A 21,911-nucleotide genomic window follows, 5' to 3' on the forward strand; every position below is an offset into this window, starting at 1 on the left:
TTATTTCTTAACCTTTCCACTTGATTGTACTGTTTGCATCATTCCTATCTTTTATGATAATTGACAAAGTATCCACAAAGAACTGTATCTGTGCCCATTGACTCCACAGCTAACCTTCTCATTCCTAATAATCCTGACTCTTGCCAATTATACTCTTACCTATTTATACAAAACCTTGCTTTTACTTGCTTGTCATGGCAGCTCTTTTTAAGTTCCTTAATTAATTTCTCTCCTATATTTCTTATACTCCTTTAGGTGTTCTGCAACTTCAGTCTTCATTATAGAGTCATAGTCATGGAAACAGACACTTTGGTCCAACCCGTCCATGCTGACCAGATATCCCAACCCAATCTAGTTCCACCTGCCAGCACCTGGCCTATATCCCTCCAAACCCTTCCTATTCATATACCCACCCAGATGCCTTTTAAATGTTGCAATTGTACCAGCCTCCACCACATCCTCTGGCAGCTCATTCCATACACGTGTGAAAAAGTTGCCCCTTAGGTCTCTTTTATATCTTTACCCTCTCACCCTAAACTTATGCCCTCTACTTCTGGACTCCCCGCCCCCAGGGAAAAGACTTTGCCTATTTATCCTATCCATGCCCCTCATAATTTTGTAAACCTCGATAAGGTCACCCCTCAGCCTCCGACACTCCAGGGAAAACAGCCCCAGCCTGTTCCGCCTCTCCCTATAGCTTAAATCCTCCAACCCTGGAAACATCCTTGTAAATATTTTCTGAACCCTTTCAAGTTTCACAACATCTTTCTGATAGGAAGGCCAGAATTGCACGCAATATTCCAACAGTGGCCGAACCAATGTCCTGTACAGCCGCAACATGACCTCCTAACTCCTGTATTCAATACTCCAATAAAGAAAAGCATACCAAACGCCTTCTTCACTATCCTATCCATCTGCGACTCTACTTTCAAAGAGCTATGTATCTGCACTCCAAGGTCACTTTGTTCAGCAACACTCCCTAGGACCTTTCCATTAAGTGTATAAGTCCTGATAAGATTTGCTTTCCCAAAATGCAGCACCTCACATTTATCTGAATTAAACTCCATCTGCCACTCTCAGCCCCTTGGCCCATCTGGTCACGATCCTGTTGTAATCTGAAGTAACCCTCTTCATTATACACTACACCTCCAACTTTGGTGTCATCTGCAAACTTACTAACTGTACCTCTTGCGCTCGCATCCAAATCATTTATGTAAATTACATATATTTTCCTATTCTCCTACTTAAATCTTTTGACATTCAAAGGGTTTTGGATTTGTGTGTCACGCTTTTCTTCTTGTAGGGAAGATACTTACCCTGAATACTGGTTATGTCTTCCTTGAATATCTATCAATAATCTGCACTGATTTGCCTTCAGGTAGCTGTTTCCAAATCTAGTTTAGCTAAATATGTTCTCAGCTTGTAAAATTAACTTTGACTCAATTCAGAACTTTTATTCCTTGCCCTTTTCATGACTACTGTAAGTCTATTTGAATTAAGATCACTTCAACTATAGTGCTCCCCTTTTGGGATGCTTTTCTCTTGCCCAGCTTTATTCCCTGAAGTTAAATATAAGACTGCCCTCTCTTCTGTTTGGCTTACTATGCACTATCTAAAAGAAAAATTGAGAAATGTTCTCTGTTTGATCTTTTACAAATTCTATCTTAGTTAATAACAGAACCCCTCATAATTTCTACTTCTTTGCACTTTTCAGAGATTTACAATAAGTGGAATGTTAAATAGTAGAACAAAGATAGACCTCACAGGTTTACTAAGCAATCCATTAGCATATATGCCTCCTATTTTAGCCACAGTCATTCAAAGAACCGAACCTCCTCAAGTAGAACTCTTTTTCTTTGAGGTTTTCGGAAACAATTTTCTAAATGCAGCTCACAATCAAGCCAAGTTCCATGGGCTTACTTATGTATTTCTCCTTCTACCTCCCTCAGGCTATATGGGAGGGGTGATTCTACAGTGCACTCCCAGTGTGTGATTTTCTTTCGTCTTCATTTCGACCAATGTAGCTCCTTTGATGATCTTCTTACAAATACCTCCACTCAGCTATTACTATTATTTCTTCAATTAACATTGAGACCCGCCTCATTTTCATTCACCTCTCAATATCCTTTGAAAGTCCTGCAATTGTGATTGTTGAGCTGCCATTCTTGTCCCTTTCTCAGTCATGTCTCATCACGCGTCAATCTATCCTCTCAGCTTATTTCCTAGACTTCTTGTTTTGAAGTAGCTACCACTGCCCAACCCTGCTAGCTATATATTTTCAGGCCTTTGTTTTCCCTTCCTTCCAAACATGCCTATTAGCTTTCAGCCTTACATTTTTTAACTTTTAGTTGTCTCCTTGCTGAATCTACTTTCAAATTATTGTACCCCCGGCAAGATAGCGTAAACCTTTCCACAATAGTTCGAGCAAACTCTCTTGCAATGATATTCACCCAGCCCTTATTGAAGTGGGTAACCTGTCAGTTTTGTGCAGGTCCACCTCTGCCAGAAGCAGTCCTAATGTTGCAGGAATTTTAAACCCTTGTTTGTCTCCATTTCTTTCAGTGCAGCTAGAAAACCTTGTTCATTTTCATTTTTCCAAGTTTTCTTCAGTGTAATTAGCAGTGATTTTCTTTTGATCTTGATGGTTCACACTTTTATTCTTTCATCTTCAATATTTTATCTCTTCCAATCTAACGTAGAATACTTACTTCATACGGTAAATTGCCTCTAAAATCTTAGTTTCTTTCTTTTAACACTGACCAAAATTATGGCTGCACCAAGTCTTGAATACTGCTGGCACATCTTGGGATTGCCTTCTATTGTCCTCCTCGCAGTTTTGAACAGGGTCAAACTTGTCTGGTCAACAAACTATTTCAGCATTTGCTCCCATCTTGCCTTTTTCACAACTTTTTCTTGTCCGTCCATATTACAAAGGAGGCTGCTGTTTCAAACTCTATATTTTTTGAGACAGACCTTAATCAAAATGTAAGTTGAATTTAAAACTAAAACTGAAATGGCAACTTCAAGGGAACTTCTGGGGAAACTATCAATGCTTGAAACTAGGTAAATGTCAGGGCCATTTGAATTCAAACTTGGCAGTGCACACAGTGCACGCAGAAAGAAAGTGCAGACTGGATCAAGGAATGGGGGAATATATGGGGAAAAATGGTTACAGTCACTGCATTAATATTTTAAGGAACTGATTGATCAACATTTACCATAAGGTGCATTGTGTCGCTACTAAACTTACAGATAAAGGTATTTTGAGTGAATCCATGCTATCAAGACGATTGTAAGCAGAGCTGAATGGCTTCTGTAGGTGTACACCATTTTGGTGAAGACCAGGCCCATGGAACTTGGCTTGATTGTGAGCTGTATTTGAAACAAAATTGTTTTCTAAATCCTCAAAGATAAATATTTGGAGTACTACTTGAGGAAGTTCAGACCTTTGAATGACTGAGGCTATAACAGGAGGCGTGGATTAGTGGTGCTGGAAAAGCACGGCAGTTCAGGCAGCATCCGAGGAGCAGTAAAATTGACGTTTCGGGGCAAAGCCCTTCATCAGGAATACAGGCAGAGTGCCTGAAGGGTGGAGAGATAAATGGGCATTTATCTCTCCACCCTTCAGGCACTCTGCCTATATTCTTGATGAAGGGCTTTTGCCCGAAATGTCAATTTTACTGCTCCTCGGATGCTGCCTGAACTGCTGTGCTTTTCCAGCACCACTAATTCAGAATCTGGTTTCCAGCATCTGCAGTTATTGTTTTTACCTAAAATAGGAGGCATACATGCTAACGGGATTGCTTAGTAAACCTGCGAGGTCTATCTTTGTTCTACTATTTAATATGACATTTATAGTTTAAATTTACCACATTTTTCCTTCATTATGTTGATTTATGTTGATTTTAATCAAAATTCTAAAGTAAGAGTTATAAAAATTGACATTTTATTTTTGAGGTTGCCCCATTGGGATCATTTAGTAACTTCAGCTCTGTGGGGTTATTGGTCTCCATGAGGATCATACCAATCTTTTGATACTATAACTGTCAAGCTCTTTAAGGGGTTTTACTCTATTATTGCTCCTAAGCTGAAAATATGCCATTCTGCGCCCTTCAGAAATCCCCCTTCCAATCCACACTGTGTTAAAATCAAATTGGTACTTCTTCTAATTCTTACTCATCCCTTCCCACAACTCACTACTAAAATGCTCTTTGGGCAAAAATGAGGACTGCAGATGCTGGAAATCAGAGTTTAGATTAGAGTGGTGATGGAAAACACAGCAGGTCAGGCAGCATCCGAGGAACAGGAAAATTTAGTCTATTCCACTTCCTACGCTCGCTCATTTTACAAAACCTAAGTTTGGCAGGGGAGACTGGATAATCTGAAGCTTTTTTCACTGGAACGTAGGATGTTGAAGGATGGCTTTTTAGAGGTTTGTAAAGTCATGAGGTGCATATATAAGGTAAATGGTAGGTTTCCTTTCCCTATGTTGGGGGTTTTCAAGTCTAGGGAACATATTTTTAAAGTAACAGAAAGATTTAAAAAGGACATGAGAGGCAACCTTTTTTACATAGAGTATGGTTTGTATGTGGAATGAACTTCTAGAGGAATTGATAGATGCAGTTACAATTACAATATTTAAAAGATATTTAGATAAGTCTATGAATAAGAAATATTTGGAGGGATCTGGACCAAGGTACAGGCAGGTGAACTAGCTTAGTTTGGGATTATGGTCAGCATGGACTGGTGGATGGAAGGATCTGCTTCCATGTTATATGACTCTGAATCTTGATTTGTTTCATCTTAACCTTTACTGTTCCTAAACCATGACAAAGTAATACAAAATAAAAAAGTTATGTAGTTGTCTTTTACACAGCATTAAATTATGCAGCTATAATAAGCTGTTCATATTATTAAAGACAAACTAATGCATAGTTTTGCAAGTGAAGACAGAGAATACAGTAACTTTACGTATTGAGAACAATAAATTTTAATCAGCAAATTACAAAAGATACTGAGAGGAACTGGGTAACAGATATCAGATATTAATAAAAAGTATAATATGAAAAGTGTGAAAGAGAGAGTAATAATAGTAGAGATAATGGCTTCCACCTTTTTTGGTTTTACTCAAAGATGATCAATTATTTCATTGAGAACTTATTTATTCTTACAATAAGGAATGTACACAGCTGATTTGGTTTCCTATTGAACGTAATGTGGGTGTGATTGCTAAATGTTCCACAAACAGATGGGTTACCCTGCATTTTAATATTAAGTAGTCAAAACGCATACTAGCTGAGTTATTGAATATTCATTCATGGTACATGGATATCACTGTCTGGGCTGGGATTTGTTGCCCATCCTTCGTTGTCCTTATGAAGATGGTAATGAGCTGCCTTCTTGAATTGCTCCAGTCAATTTGTTGGATGTAGACCCTCAGTGTCACTAGGAAAAGATCTCCAAGGATTTGACCTAGTGACACTGAAGGAACAGCGATATAATTCCAAGTCAGAATAGTCAGTGGTTTGGAGGGGAACATGTTCTCATGTCACTTCTCCTCTTGTTCTTCAAGATGGTAGTGATCATGGGTTTGGAAAGAGGTGTCTAAAGAGCCTTGCTAAGTTTCTGCAGGGTTCTTAGCTTCTTAGCCTCTGACTCACTCTCGTAGCCATTGTATTTATCTAATTACTCCAGTTCAGTTTCTGGTCAGCGGTAACACCTTGGACATTGTAAGCGGGGGAGTCAGTGATGATGATGATGCCATTGAATGTCAATAGTTGAATTATCTCTTAGCAGAGATGGTCATTGTTTGACATTTATATGCCACTTGTCAACCCAAGTCTGTTATATTGTCTACATCTTTCTAAATTTTAACTACTTCAATATTTGAGGATTTGCAAATAGTGCTAAACATTGTGCAATCATCATTGAAAATCCTCACTTTGAACCTTATGATGAAAGGAGGGTCACTGATGAAGCAACTGAAGATGTTTGAGCCAAGGACCACTACCCCAAGGAACGTCTGCAGAAATGTCCTGGAACTGAGATAACTGACCTCCAACAACCACAATAATCTTCCAATGTGCCAAGTGCGATTCAAACCAGTGGAGAGTTTTCCCTCTGATTCCCATCATCTTCGGTTTTGCATGCGCTGTTTGATGCCGCATTCACTGAAATGTGGTCTTGATGCCAAAGGCACTCTCACCTCATCTCTGGAGTTCAGCTCCTTCATTCATATTTGAACCAATGCTGTCATGAGGTCAGGTCAGAGCGGAACCCAAGTTGAGTGTCAGTTAGCAGGTTATTGCTAAGTAAGTGTTGTTTGATAGCACTTTTACAGACCCCTTCCATCACTTTAATGATGATTGAGAGTAGCCTGATGGGTGGTAACTGGTGGAATGGATTTTACCTGCTTTTTGTGTACAGGACATATCTGAGCAACTTTTCACATTGTTGAGTACATACCAGTGGAACAATTTGGATAGGGGTGCAGTAAGGTCTGGATCACCTATCCACAGTATTACTGCAGGCGTGTTATCAGGGCTTATCGTGTTTGCAGTATCCAGTGCCTCCAACTGTTTCTTGATATCACGTGGAGTGAATTGGTTGGACAGTGACCTCAGTGATGCTGCTGTCCTCTGGAGGAAGCTGAGATGGATCATCCACTTGGCACATTTTTGGCAGAATATTGTTGTAAATGCTTCACCCTTTTCTTTTGCACTGATATGCTGAGCATCCCAACTATTCAGGATGAGATAGTCGTGGAGCCTCCTCCTTTACTGAGTTGTTTAATTGTTCTCCATTAATACCAACAGGATGTGGCACAATTGAAGAGCTTCAATCTGATTTGTTGGTAATGGAATCACTTTGCTCTGTTTACCACTTGGTATTTATGTTGTTTGGATTGAATGTAGTCCTGTTTTGTGGCTTCACCTGGTTGACATCTCAGAGCCAGATTTATAAGCGTAGGAAGACCCATCAACCTCAATGACTTTAAATCTCCTTCTTAACAGTCATCCCTGTGGTCCCAGAAAAAAAGTTGAGAAATCCTCTATCTGGAAGCCTGATGCAATACACTGTTTACTTTGTTCATTTGTAAATTTTCCCAAAGTAAACGAATTTCCACTACTCCCCAGGAAGTCTCTCTCTAATATTATGTTTTAAAATAAATCACTATGGCTACGTAAGTATTTACAAGTTCATTATTAAATGCCATCAGACATACTGAAAAGCCATATACCACTGGTTCAAAATGCAAAACGAAATTACATGAAAGTATATATAAATCACACATTTTACACCGCATAAGTCATGTAGTTTTGATGTTAGGCAAAAGGCTGCCAAGGCAGGTATTTCCCCAGCTCAGTCAAGATAAAGGCATCACAGGACAGATCAGGATTGTGCTAAAAATCAGCACGAAGAAAGGTAACATTGACCTCAACTCCTGGGAGACCACCACCTTCGACTAAAACAGATGAATGCAGTGTCTGTGGAACTATCCCAGTATTTGGAGATCTAACAGTGATAAATTTAGGAGGAAGACAGGAGTCCGAGAAAAGAATAAACCATGATTCAAACTGATAACACATGAACTGATATCCCACAGGCAACAAATATAATACATCCCACAGAGTCTAGAAAGGTAGAAGCTGTCCCACCAACCAAGTTTGGATTGTGAAAGGCAATAATTCTTACCTGTGAGTGATAGCCAACAATGTATAGTAATAGAGTAGTTCTACTCCATGTACTCTATTCTTTTGTCTCCACCTCCAACTCCATTTCGTCATCAGCATACATTCCACCCTTCCCCAGCTATCTTCAGTTCTGACGAAGGTCACTGAACTTGAAATATTAACTGTTTCCTCTCTACAGATGCTGCCAGATCTGTTGCAATTCTCCAACAATTTGCTTTTATTCCTGAAAAAAATCATTGGACTGAATGCTAACTCTGTTTCTGTTTCTCTATCACTTTCTGTTATTATATCAGATTTCCAGCATTGCTCGGTATTTTATTTTTATTTTCCCATCTCTGTACTTGCTTAAAACCAGTCACATCTCTAACTCTTTCCAATTCGGACGAAAGATCATTGATATGACGGCATGGACTGGATTTTTGTTTTCATGTCCCAATTCTATTGTTGGGAGGAAATGGGGATTTGGAACCCACATTGCCAATATCAGGACCGGAATGTGACTTTCGAGGAGATAGCTAATCAAGTGGCTACGTTGACAATTCTGACTAATTTAAGATGCAGCATGTTCATTGATGGCAAGTGCTCTTAGTGTACAATTTCATTGGACTGATGACCCATCACTGATGATTGAGTAGCCATAACCTTCATGTCCCATCCAAGTATGACCTTCGCAGAGACATTAAGACAGCCAAGGACCAATACTGATCCAAACTAAAGACGAGGCGACACCTGGCAACTATGGCAAGGCTGAATGACATCACAGGTTGTAAAAAGAGACAGTGCATGATAGCTGATGATGTCACATCCCTCCCAGATCGTCTTAACGCCTTCTATGCTTGCTTTGAGCAGAATTTCGGCAGAGAGGTACCACCTATTCCCACAAGTCCTGACGAACATATCCCAACAGTCCCTGCATCAGAGGTCCGATCAGTTTTCCTTCATGTTAATCCAAGGAAAGTGATGGGACCAAACGGAGTACCAGGCCGTGCACTCAGAGCACACGCAGATCAACTGGCAGAGGTCTTCTCGGATATCTTAAACCTCTTCTTACAGCAGGCCACTGTCTCTGCCTGTTTCAAGAGGGCCAACATCATCCTTGTGCCTAAGAAGGCTCATGCAGTATGTCTCAATGACTACCACCCAGTGGCCCTAACTTTGGTGGTCATGAAGTGCTTTGAAAGGCTGGTCATGGCATTACTCAACTCCAGCCTCCCCACTAGTCTCGACTTACTCCAGTTTGCCTATCGGACAAACAGATCCATGTCAGATGCCATGTCATTTGCCCTTCACTCCTCCCTAGAACATCTTGACACTACTCATTGACTACAGTTCAGTCTTCAACACTATTATCCCCACGAGACTGATTACTAAACTTAGTGATCTCAGACTAAGCCCCACTCTCTACAACTGGGTCCTCAGTTTCCTGACCTACAGGCCACAATCAGTGAAGATTATTTCATCCTCACTAACACTCAACACTGGAGCCCCTCAAGAGTCTGCACTCAGCCCTCTTCTGCACTCACTGTATACCCATGACTGCGTTGCGAAATACCAGACTAATGCCATTTACAAGTTCACTGATGACACCACCAGTCGGTCGAATCTCAGATGCCGACAAAATAGACTAAAGACGGGAGGTGGAAGACCTGGAAAAATGGTGCACTGAGAACAAATTAGCTCTCAATGCTGGCAAAATCAAGGAACTCATTACTGACTTTCGGCAGAATGTTACTCATGCCCCCCTACACATTAACAGTGCAGAGGTGGAACGGTTGGAGAGTGTCAAGCTCCTGGGAGTGATCATCCACAACAATCTCTTCATGTGGACGCACTGGTTACAAAGGCCCAACAGTGTCTCTTCTTCCTCAAGCAGCTGACGAAATTTGACATGATGGCGATTATCTTTGCCAACTTTTCTAGGTGCACCATTGAGAGCATTCTATGTGGATGTATCACTACCTGGTGTGGCAACCGTACCATTCAAGATCGGAGACGGTTACAGAGAGTGGTGAACTCAGCCTGGACAATCACAAAGGCCAACCTCCCATCTACAGAATTCATCTACCAGGCCTGTTGTCAAGGAAAGGCTGCCAGCATTCTCAAAGATCCATCCCACCTTGGCAATATTTTTCTACAACATCTATCATCAGGGAGAAGGTACAGAAGCTTGAACACACGCACCAGCCGGTTTTGTAACAGTTTCTACCCTACTGTTGTTAGAAAATTGAATGGACTCACAAACTCTTGATATTCACCTGTATCTGTGTTTTTGTTCATGCTGCTGTTTACCTATTATTTACTTATCTGAGCTACTTAACTCTGCGATCTGTTTGGATCGCTTGCAAGACAAAGCTTTTCACTGTACCTCGGTACATGTGACAATAAATTCAATTCAATTCATCTATCCTCAAAAGTAAATTATGTTAGGACAGAAGTTGAGCAGCAGACCACACAGTGGTCTATAGTGGAAACTTGAACTCAAGGGAAGTTGCTCAACTCCAGGTGCCATTGAAAATTCACTCATTGGTTCTGATCCTGTTTCTGCAGACATTGCCTGTTCTATGTTTATTTCAGAATCTTAGGAGTCTTTGCCATTGCCTCACTGTTGGTTAGAAAGAAATGAATGGATACGAGATAAAATGCAATGGGGAAGGTCAGTAGAAACGGTTTGGTGATCTGTTTGTGGGTGAGAGGGTGTTTTGTGAGAAGATAGTTTCATCCAAAAATTCCATTGTGGAATCTGTAAACTAATATGTAAAACAATTTTTTTTTAAAATCACATAAATCTTCAACCAAAGTGGGAAGCTGGGGGTAAAGCCAGACACAACCAACTGTATGACAATTAACAACAAAATAGAGATTGCCGGAAAAGCTCATCAGGTCTGGCAGCAGCTGAGAAGAGAAATCAGAGTTAACTCTTCAGGTCCGAATACCTTTCCTCAGAACTGGATAATTAAGTACGATAATTAATCTTGCAGATGGCATGAAATTGATAGTGCGGTAAATAATGAGGAAGAAAGCCTTAGGCTACAGGACTACACAGACAGACTGCGAGGGGAAATGAAAAATGGTAAGTGGAATTTAATTCTGAAAAGTATGAAGTGATGCATCTAAGAATGATGTGGAGGTGCTGGTGTGGGACTGGGGAGGACAAAGTCAAAACTCGCACGACACTAGGTTATAGTGCAACAGGTTTATTTGAAACCGCAATCCAGTGTCTTGTGATTTTTGGCCTTTTAGGAAGACTAACAAGGCAAAACAATGCAGGTTGAATAACAGGACCAAAGGAAGTGCGCATTATCGGGAATGGGTAAGCACGTCCAGATATTCTTGAAAGCAGCAATACAGGTAGATGAAGTGGTTCAGAAGGAATATGGGATACTTCCCTTCCTAGTCAAGGCATTGAATAGGAGAAAGAGAAAATGATGGAGCTGCACATACAACGTTTGCTAAACCACAAATGGAGCATAGTGTGACGACCAGAACTGCGCACAATGAGAAGGATGTGACTGCACCAAGACAGGATTCACAATACATTCCTGATGAAGGGCTTATGCTCGAAACGTCGAATTCTCTATTCCTGAGATGCTGCCTAACCTGCTGTGCTTTAACCAGCAACACATTTTCAGCTGTGATCTCCAGCATCTGCAGACCTCATTTTTTTACTTCACAATACATTCACCGGGAATGAACAAAAACAAAGAACTGCGGGCGCTGGAAATCCGAAACAAAAGTATAAAGTGCTGGAGAAACTCGCTCATCTTTTGAAAGGGATTACAGTTAACTCCAGTGACCCTGACACAGAACTGAACCCAACCGGGTAAACATGGTAGAAGCAGGCACCCTCCGGACATCTAACAAACATTTAAATAAGCGTTAAAAAGGCTTTGAACATACAGGGTCAGGGGACAACTGTTGGAAAACTTCATTAGAATGGATAGGTGCTCGATTGGCTGAAGACGATTTTCCTATTCTTTAAAAACTTTATAATAGTGGACTATCCGACCATCGCCGGCGCATGTCACTAGAACTTTCTCTCGCTCGTCTTCCTGTCAGGGGCCAACGGGCACCTATGACTGGCCGTCGCCCCTGTCCATCAATGTCCGTGACCCCTTCACCCGGAAACTTTAGGGGATCCGGGCGGGTCCGTCTGCCCCAGCCAGTATCTGATTGGCTCCTCCGCCTCCCATCGGCCGTTACCGGGACGCTGTTGACATCACGTGACGCCAGCGACGCGGCCAATGGCGAGCGGCTGCGGCCTGGCGCGCGCTGGGTGCTGAGCGATGCGGCGGCGGCGAAGACGGAGACGGTGGCTGGATGTGTGGATGGCGATGTGAGGGCGGAGCCGAGAGGGAGCGAGAGGTGGCAGGGGCAGGGTAAGGAACCGACAGCTGGGTTGCGTTAACCGGCGGAGAAGGGGGTAGCTTCGATCGGTCCCTGTCGGGGGAGGCTCGGACAGAGAGGAAAGGCAGGCCTGCCGCTCTACCACCAGCTGACTAGGCCTCGGAGATCTGCTGTCCTTCACCCTCCTGCACCTTTCCCATTCTTCTTCCTTCTTTCGCCCCAGTTGCCCTCCCCCCACTTTGCTTTCCCACCACCACCACCCCCCTTTGCTTTTCCACCCCCACCCCCCCTTTGTTTTCCCACCCCCCCTTTGTTTTCCCACCCCCCCTTTGTTTTCCCACCCCCCCTTTGTTTTCCCACCCCCCCTTTGTTTTCCCACCCCCCCTTTGTTTTCCCACCCCCCCTTTGTTTTCCCACCCCCCCTTTGTTTTCCCACCCCCCCTTTGTTTTCCCACCCCCCCCTTTGTTTTCCCACCCCCCCTTTGTTTTCCCACCCCCCCTTTGTTTTCCCACCCCCCCTTTGTTTTCCCACCCCCCCTTTGTTTTCCCACCCCCCCTTTGTTTTCCCACCCCCCCTTTGTTTTCCCACCCCCCCTTTTGTTTTCCCACCCCCACCCCCCCCCTTTGTTTTCCCACCCCCACCCCCCCTTTGTTTTCCCACCCCCACCCCTCCTTTGTTTTCCCACCCCCACCCCTCCTTTGTTTTCCCACCACCACCCCCTCAACTTTGCTTTCTATCCCCCCCACTACTTTGCTTCCCCATTTTCACCCCTGCCTCGCTTTCCTATCTGTCTCTCCTTGCTCGCCTTCATCTCGCTGGTTGATCCCCATTCCTGTCCCTCCCACTGTCCAGGCAGTTTCCTTTTCCACCTCCCCTCTGGGTAGCTCCCACAGGTGAAGAAGGAATGCAGCACCAACAAGTGAAACAATAATGTGTCCACCGTGGTTGGGGGAGTTCTACCTTATCTTCACCCGAAGATGTCTCTGTGTCTTCCCTTGATTTGATATGTGCATCAATAAGCTCTAGGATGTTATACAGTTTGGTGGATTTGTTTGTTTTGTCTGCAAAGTTTTTCTCCAGATAGTGACGGGTCACAGCCTCTCCTGGGAACAGTTGTAATTAGATCAATTTACTTGACTAGGTTAGGGACATCTTTCATGGAGGTAGTTTGAACTTTGAAAAGACTTTGTTTGGTGAGCCCAAAAATAAAAAGCTGTATATGCAATATAGATAGAACCATGATAGAAATCTGAGCAAGTCTCAAGAATAGTAACCTGCGTAGATTTGTATTTCTGCTAAATTACAACACACAGAACTGTTCTGTAAACTGTATAGGTGGTATGAGATGATTATGTGTGTGACTGTGAAGTTGTTAAAGCATTGTGATTTATGGTTTACTGACATCAGTGCAATTGAGGACTGGCTTCTATCTTCCTTATGCTGTAGATAAATATCAAGTGCTGATACTGTAACAGTAATGAATGCTGAATATTATTAATTCTTCAAGTATTCTGTTGAGTTCTGTTTTTTTTAAGTTGTATGTATGGTGTGAGCATGTTACATGTGAGAAGTGTGATCTGGATTAGTGGCTAAGAATCAAATGAGCTCCAGTATATTTGGCCAAAACCGACTTGACAGCATGCTTTAGAGCTGGAGTGGCTATGTGTCACTTGGTTAAATAATCTGATATCAGCCAGACTTGGTGAAGATGTGTTATTTGGGATGTCTACATATTCAACTGAATGTTTGTGCTGAGTTGAGAAGCAACTTGCCTGTGTACCTTGATATTAGGCATTTTGATGCAGAGGGTTTTCAAACTGGCTTTTTCTAGGAGATAACTCCGATTATGCAGTTTGAGTATTTTGTTGTCTGAGCAAATTGTCAAAGCAACATCCATCACACCAGTAATGACTTGATTAATAGATCTTTTTGTGACCATTTCATGGTGTGGATCTTTTGCTTTTTTTTTACTTCAAACTATTGTTCAAACATCGTTATTAAACTGTTAGTACACATGCAATCAAGCGAACATGGTGATGCTCTAACACATCATCATTCTGCAGATATGCAGATATCACAATGATAAAATGTTAATATTGATTGTGCATTGTATGCATTATGAGTTATAAAACGTAAATGAAACTAATAAACTCTTTAAATTAATTTGCAGTCATTATAGTAAATTTTTGTACATGGGAATGTGTTTATACTTTGAACTAACAATATGCACAGATAAATGTACTACTTGATAATCTACTTTGATATTAAATCAAGCTTATTATAAATATTTTGCACAACACAAATAATTTCTAGAAGCAATAACATCTTCTGTGTAGTTAGAGTTTTGCAGTTTAATTTTTTGGCTAAACAGTTTTTTTGTCTGTAGAACATTGTTTAGAAACATAGTGTGTTTCCAGGCTTGTTCTGTTTGAATGGTTTGGGAAATATAGTAGTTGCGCACCTGTTTAAATTAAAAGGATAAAAGTGTATTTTTTTTGTTTTATATTGACATTTGTTGTGTTCATGTGTTTTTGTTTTACTTTGTATTTCTTTAATGGATTATCACTTTCATCTTGAGTACCAAAAAAAGTTTGCGTTGAAACTGGTTGGTAGTGACAGTATAGAATATCATGCAAATACACTACAATGTTTGCTTCATGCTCTAAATAAGAAAAAGATGGCCAATACATAATAGAAAGTATTGACAGACTTCTACATAATTCTCAAGGCATTGCTGGAAATAATAAAATTGTTAATCCAACTGCAATTTCCATGAGAGATGTTCTCATGTCTGGAATTGAGAGTTAACGTTGAGAGGTTCTTTTTGTTTGTTCTGTTGTATAAGATTCTATTTTAAGTCAATATATATTTTTGTGAACTCTGTCAAGATACCTTCTTAGATAAATGTATATTGTATTAGGCTGATGTTGGTGATGATGTCTTTCCATCCAAGGCAGTTTGTGCTGAAGTTTGGGGAACAGCTGTGTGACGTAGCGAGCAAAGTTCAGAGAGGGAGAGGAGTGAGACTGGAGTTGGTGACATTTCTGTTCTGGATTAAAAGCTATCGAGGTGCTTGCTGGCGAGAGGGAAGCGGCGTGTCTTTCTGGTGGGCTTGGGGGAGATGGCATGTGTTTGAGAAATCTGGAGTTGCCCCTGTATATCTTTTTGCGTTGCCGATTTCCTTGCGGCGAAAGGAGTTGAGGAGAAAGAAGAAGGGCAGTGAGTGTGTGTGTGTGAGAGAGAGAGAAATATTACAGCCACTTTCTGGCGCTGGAAATATGAACCTTTGCCGGCTGAGAACCTGCACGAACAGACCGTGCCCATGGTGAGGAAGAAGAAGACAGTCTCGGCTGCCGAGGACCGCCAGAATGGGTAGGAGAAAGAGGGCAAAGTCGCCCCTCAAAGCTTGGCGATGAGTGGGGAGGTTTCAGCAGCTCCCGGCCGACATGTCGCGGCTCAGGAGTGAAGCTCAAGGGGAAGGAGGAAGACATGAACACTGCCACAAACCCCGGCTCTCTCGACCCCACTAGCTCCCGCAAGTCGACAAAAAGCCTTCCATCCCCCGGCTGGTCCATGGATCCAGCTTCAGGACCCCCGACCTGGCCGAGGAGAAGCGTATTTTCAGCGGGTGGTTGCGGGACAGCGATCGGGGGATCAGGAGAAAAACAACGGCGGCCATGTTGGAAAAAAATGTTTACAGCTGCAAGTTGAGAGGGTTCAGAAATTTTGAAATAAATATGCTTTTAAAGATGTTTTTGGCTAATTTTTTCCTTGTCTTGTGTTCCCCAGAATGACGGCGAAATGTCTGGATGTGAGCAGCGATGAAGGGCTGAAGAGGTTGGGTAAAAGGTCTGGGGAAGAGGACAGTGCTGAAGGAGATGGGGAGAGTGAAGAAGGAGGCAGCAGCTCTCAACACAACACAAAGAGAGAAGATCCATCAGCAATTGCCACAAGCCCAGATCAACATCATTTCTTAAGATCCAGTGTCAGACCCCCCAGCAAGAGGTTAAGGAAAGATTCATCTGCTTTGAATGGATCCAGTGGCTTCCAGAACAATAAAGGAAAAGGTAAAATGAAGGCTCTTGCTGTTAAGGTTTAATGGCATCAACCACACTACACTCTTGTGTGGGTGAAATGGGTATGTGCCTGACTGTTTCAAAGAATTCCTTTACTTCTGTGTAATATTACAAAGAATTTTTTAAAGATTGAATGTAGGTTTACGATATATAATAATTCATATATTGTGCAAGTATGCTGCCAGCAGTTATTATAACCTTACTTAGCTCTTGCACGACCTGTGCTGGAAGCCACTTAAGTAATAACATTTTAATCCTCTTCTTTAGAACAGCTATGTTCTTATTTATCTATACTAATTCCAAACAGTATAATCTATATGGTTTTTTTTTTAACAATTTGAATTATGGCATCACAGCACAACTCTTACTCTTCCATTGGAACAACAGACCAAATGAACACGAACAAGAAGTTTGATCTATGAACAGTTATCACTAAGACACTGGTATTACTGTCATTTTTATTTCATCCACTGTTCTGTGATTGTACATTTTTGCACATTATCTTCGCACACAGAAGCATACGAATTACGAGTGGGAGTCACCCGTTTGAGACTGCCAGATTTGATAATATCATGGCTCAAAGATTGTGGTCTTAACTTCACTTTCCTGCATACACCTTTACCTCATTTTTGTTAAGTCAAGAATCTATCTTTAAAATGACCCTGCTTCCACTGCTTTCTAGGGAAGAGAATTTCACAGATTCTCAACCTCCTGAAGAAAAGAAAACTCAGCTCTGCCTTAACTGTGACCACTATTTTTAGTCTCTCCCACAATGGGAACATCCTTCAACATCCACTCTGTAAAGTCCCCTCAGGATCTTGGATGTTTCAATAAAATCACCTCCCAACCTTCCCTCAACCAGGAATCATATTAGGTTTTATCTGAACTGCATCTTGTGTCCATAATTAAGGAGACCAAACTGCCCTTGCAGTCATTTCGCGTGTACCTAATCACTTGTTGTAACTTCATGCAAACTTGTTGTAATTCACGTAGTAGGACACCCATTCCTTGACTGCAGAGTTTTACTATCTCTCACCATTTAAAATTATTTTCTATTGCTTTATTCTTCATGCCAGTGGACAAGCTCACAGTTTTTCACATTATGCTTTATTCAGAATAGTGTCACAAATCTGGATTCAATTTGCAAATGTGGCTTTGAGGTGCATACTATATCGTTAGCCTCAGTGAGTGAAATCAATGGGTGTGACACTTAATGGATACTTTTCTTATTTTGTTAATACAATTGTTCATTGTATTAAATTGCTTTTAGTTCCTTTAATACTATATTTTTCGTTGAAGCAACACAATTTTTATTAGCTGTAGTGTGCTGACATTTTTATAGCTATTTAACTGGTTTTAAAAATTATGTAGTGTAACAATGACTGAGTGAATCATAACCATTCCATAAAATTAATTTTATGAATCAGAAGGAAGTCATTCAGCCCATTGTTTTTCCACAGACCTGAGAGCACAATACACCAATTGCCACTTTCGCTGCCTGTTCCCTATAATCCTGTGACTTATTTTTTTCCTTGTGTGTTGATCTAATTTCTTTTTAAATGCCTGTTTACCCTGTCTCTCCTGTACTTTAGAATCTGGAATGAACTGCTTTAATCATTTGCTGCATGAAATGATTTTTCCTCACGTTGCCATTACTACTTTTGTCAATTACTTTAACTCTGCTCAGTGGTTCTCGATTCTTCCACCAAAGAGAACAGTTTGACTCCATCTTATCGGTCTAAGTGATTTTTAAATGTTACTGTATCTCTGGGCATTCTCCTGTCCAAAGAGACCAGTCTAACTTTGTCGATGTATCTACGTAACTGAAGGCCACCTCTCCTTCGTTTTTTGCACTTTCCCTAATGCCTTTACATCCTTCCTAAAGTTTGGTGATCAGAACTGTATGCAGCACTATAGTATGCACTTTGTCCCTGTTGATACAGCCCATGATGCTGTGTGCTTTATTGACTGCTCTGCCAACCTGTGGCCACTTCAGTGATTTATGTGCAACTACTCCCAGGTCTCTTTCGTCCTGCATCCCCTTTAGAATTGTGTTTTATATTACCTCCTCCATCTTGCTGAAATAAATCACTTGATATTACTTTGCATTAAATTTCAACTGCCCCTTGAACACCAATTCCACTGACCTGTATAAAGCTTGAGCTTTTATTTAAATCAGTGAAATAATTTGCATTTAATTTACTTTCCAACATTCTCATCATCTCTTAAACTATCTATAAGGATCTTTCATCAGATTAGTTATGTAAGAACATAAGAACTAGGAACCGGAGTACACAATCCAGTCTACACATTTTATTAAAACTGATTTCTTCTGTTTTACTTTATTTTCAGCTTCAGGAATTGCTGTGCTGTCATCTATTCTAGTAGAAAATCACTGCTAACTGAGTGCTATTTAATTTAAGAACCTTTTGTTTTGGGCTCTGAAATGAGTTGCATAATATATCGAGTATAATGGTTTGTCATCTCAATTAAAGCAATACTTGAGTTTTTACTGAAGAGTAGGTGAGTATTGAATATACAGCAGTCTTAACTAATGAGCTGGTTTCAGGTGATCAGATGCTGACTGAAATATTCCTGTGCATTTTTAGTTTCATTTTTTTTTCATTGAATGTTATTTTCTTCAGGGCATTTTGGGATGTTTCCTGATTCGCATCCACTGTATTGAATTTTAGTAGGAAACCCTCTTGAAACATTTATAATGATAGAAAAATACTAAATATCAGCAGGACAAGTTTCCCCTGCTACTTAATAAGATCTTGGATGATGTGAATACTCCACATTTGCACCAATCCCCATGATCTTTTTGCCCTCTTTCTTATCAACAGTCTATGTACTTTAAAAATATTAAAAGTTTCTTCTTCCACAAGTTTCCATGGTTTCAAGATCGTGTTGGCAGGGGTGAAGAATCTCAGTTTGTATTAAATGGGCGCTATTTATTTTTAGAAAATATTGCCAATTTCTGGGTTGTCCTACAAGAAGAAACATTCTTTCTGTGTCCACCCTATCAAGACCTTTCAGGATCTTGTAGTTTTCTTACTGTTATTTTTCTAAATTCAATTAGGTAAAAGCCTAGATGGTCCAACCTTTCCTCATTAGACAGCACATCATTCCAAGTAATAGTCCAGTAAACCACCTAAGAATAGCTTTCAATGCCTTCTCAAGCTTCCTTCAATAGGGGGATCAATTCTATACACAGTACTCCTGATGTGGTCTCACCAGAGCCGTGAATAACTGAAATATAACCTCCTATGTGTGTATTCAATTCCCTATGCAATAAACAAAAAAATCTATAAATCGTCTTATTACTTGCTGTCTCTGCATAGTAGCTGTTTGCTAATCATGCACTGAGATAGCCAGATCCTTTTGTATCTCAGCTCAGCAATCTCTCACCATTTAGGATCTGAATCCCTGCTTGAGATTAATATTAAATTTCGTACTCTTAGTATTCTAATGTGTATAGCCTATTCTTTACAAATGATCATTTTAATTATCTTCCATTATCATTACAAAGTTGGGTTATGTTAACAAGTTATTGTCTTGTAATCTCTTATTCATTTCATTCATTTTATCATTCACATCATGGTATCATTGCAGTTCTAAAGCACATAATGATAAATGTTTTTACAACAAAATAAGTTGTCATATTTGGGCGTCCAGAAATTGTTATTCTTTTCTGTGATTGACAAGGCTTTTGGGGGATTAGATGGACTTGACATTCATGCACTTGTGGTGTTAATATTTTTTGTATATTTTTACCTTGAATTGAATGTGTAGCATAAAGCTGAGGAATGAAAAGCAACTTGTGGCTTATATATAAATAAACCTGCTGTGAAGTCAATTATTCATCCTCTGAGAACTATCAGCAATTTGTGGTAGGTGTTAGTTTTGTGAGCACTACGGCAGTTAGTTATGGGGGAACAGGGTTGGTGGGTAGGTGTTATCCACAGATTTGCACAAAACTTTACTCTTCTAGAATATAAAGCAGTCGTCAGTTTCGGTGAAAGTCCTTTTAATCTCCTGAATATATCCCAAAACTATTGGGAAGTGTTCAGTTTTTGACAACTTCTTTCATCATTGAAGTGTTGATTTTATTAATATAGTAGAAACTCTCAGTTGACTGAGGAAGCCAATATTAATATGTTAAGCATGTATTCTTGAACAGACTGACAATACAGCACAACAGTTTAAAGCTAAAATTGACAATTGTTCATTTTAGCATACATTGACTTTAATTGTGCTCAAAGTTTAATCAGCTCCGTCTCTGTCCATCATAAGACATGTTGAAACATTTATTATAATTTATAATACAGGTAACCTAATCATAATAGACAGTAACTGTTTAAAAAATAATATGTACTTGGAAGACAATAAGAATTAAAGATGCTCCAGCTATAGGATCATCTCGTGAATTAAAAGTTATTGGATCTTTTGATTGTGACATTTAACTTGAAAGGTCAGCTAGAACTGAAGAATCTTTATGTAATTTTTTTATTAAGCTGTTCAAATTGCACGTGAAGATAAGCTTGTGAAATGTACTAGTTTATTTGTTTTGATTAGTAATGGCTGTTCTTCATTCCAAGGTTGTTTTGCATTAACTTGGACATCTTGTATAAGTGAATCTCCATGGTCCTGAAAGTTATCGTTCTTGTGGAGACTTCCACAATGAATAATGTATATATTTTTTTCAATTTTGGAAACCGTTAACTAAGGTTGTGGAAATTAAATTTCATAATTCTTACATTCACGCTGCTTTATTTTAAGTTCCTTAATTCAGCTATTTTGAAAATTCCCAATCATTTCTCTGTTGAAAGGGATTTATCAATTTATACTGTGAGGCAATTTTCCAGATAAATTGGGCGATTATGTGGCCTTTCAGGAGCATCAAAGGCAAAACATCATCCTTGTTCGACAGCCACGTTAAAATAATTCATAAGTTCAGTACATTTGAAAAGTCAGCCATGCACAATAACGATTTATGGGGAATATTGGACGAAGAGTTCAGTTTTGTTTTAGTTTTGTATTCGGGCTTCTTTTCCTCTTTAATATATTAAGAATAGAAACTGCCCTGATTTTATGCAGTCTGTTTTAAGAATCACGATTCAATTTAACTGATTTTTATTTCACACTGCTGACATATTAATGTGCAGTTTGTCAGATAATTTCTGATGGATCCACTTTGCAGGAATGCATGATCTGTAAATTGTACATGTAAGCGTGAACACATGGGTGCAACTCAAATGTTCACTAAATGTTCACAGTCCAAAGATGTGTGGGTCAGGTGAGTTGGCCATGCTAAATTGCCCGTAGTGTTAGGGAAGGGGTGTATGTAGGGGTATGGGTGGGTTGCGCTTCGGCGGGTCGGTGTGGACTTGTTGGGCCGAAGGGTCTGTTTCCACACTGTAAGTAATCTAATCTATACAAGTTAATGTAGTTTACAGGAAATTGCACATTGGAATGTAACCACTGGTGTCAGTTAAATGCACGTTCCCTTCAAAATGACTGTTTTCCCATTTAGTCTTATTAATCCCTTGCAATTTTATGCTGTACTTTCTAGGCTACGTTACTGTTTCAATTTTGTATATTGCATGCAATCTTTAATGTTGGCTTTTAGAGAATTCCAAAAATCTTAGTTTTGAAAGTGGTCCATGAGCAGTGCTTACTCTGAAGGGAGCGCACCCTTCAGAGTCTTAAAACTGGCGGAAATGTTATTACTGTTGATTTCGGTCTGAACATATTTGTATGTTAAAGTGATGCTTGTGCTTTTTGCATCAAACA

General features: G+C 40.2%; 1 protein-coding gene across 2 annotated transcripts in view; it reads left to right on the top strand.

Moving 5' to 3' along the window:
• Positions 1–11,936: 11,936 nt before the first annotated feature.
• Positions 11,937–21,911, top strand: part of cramp1 (cramped chromatin regulator homolog 1) — a 55,863-nt gene continuing 45,888 nt past the window's right edge. Inside the window, exons 1-2 of one of the 2 annotated variants that reach the window (XM_060840477.1) lie at positions 11,937–12,070; positions 15,829–16,106. In XM_060840477.1, the coding sequence (XP_060696460.1) occupies positions 12,012–12,070; positions 15,829–16,106 (337 nt within the window). In that variant the 5' untranslated portion in view covers positions 11,937–12,011. Of the gene's footprint in view, positions 12,071–15,137; positions 15,412–15,828; positions 16,107–21,911 lie in introns of those variants that run through there. The other variant, XM_060840478.1, reaches the window with a different exon arrangement.

This window comes from Hemiscyllium ocellatum, chromosome 20 (genome assembly GCF_020745735.1).
Source record: "Hemiscyllium ocellatum isolate sHemOce1 chromosome 20, sHemOce1.pat.X.cur, whole genome shotgun sequence".
In the NCBI taxonomy this organism is placed as follows: domain Eukaryota; kingdom Metazoa; phylum Chordata; class Chondrichthyes; order Orectolobiformes; family Hemiscylliidae; genus Hemiscyllium; species Hemiscyllium ocellatum.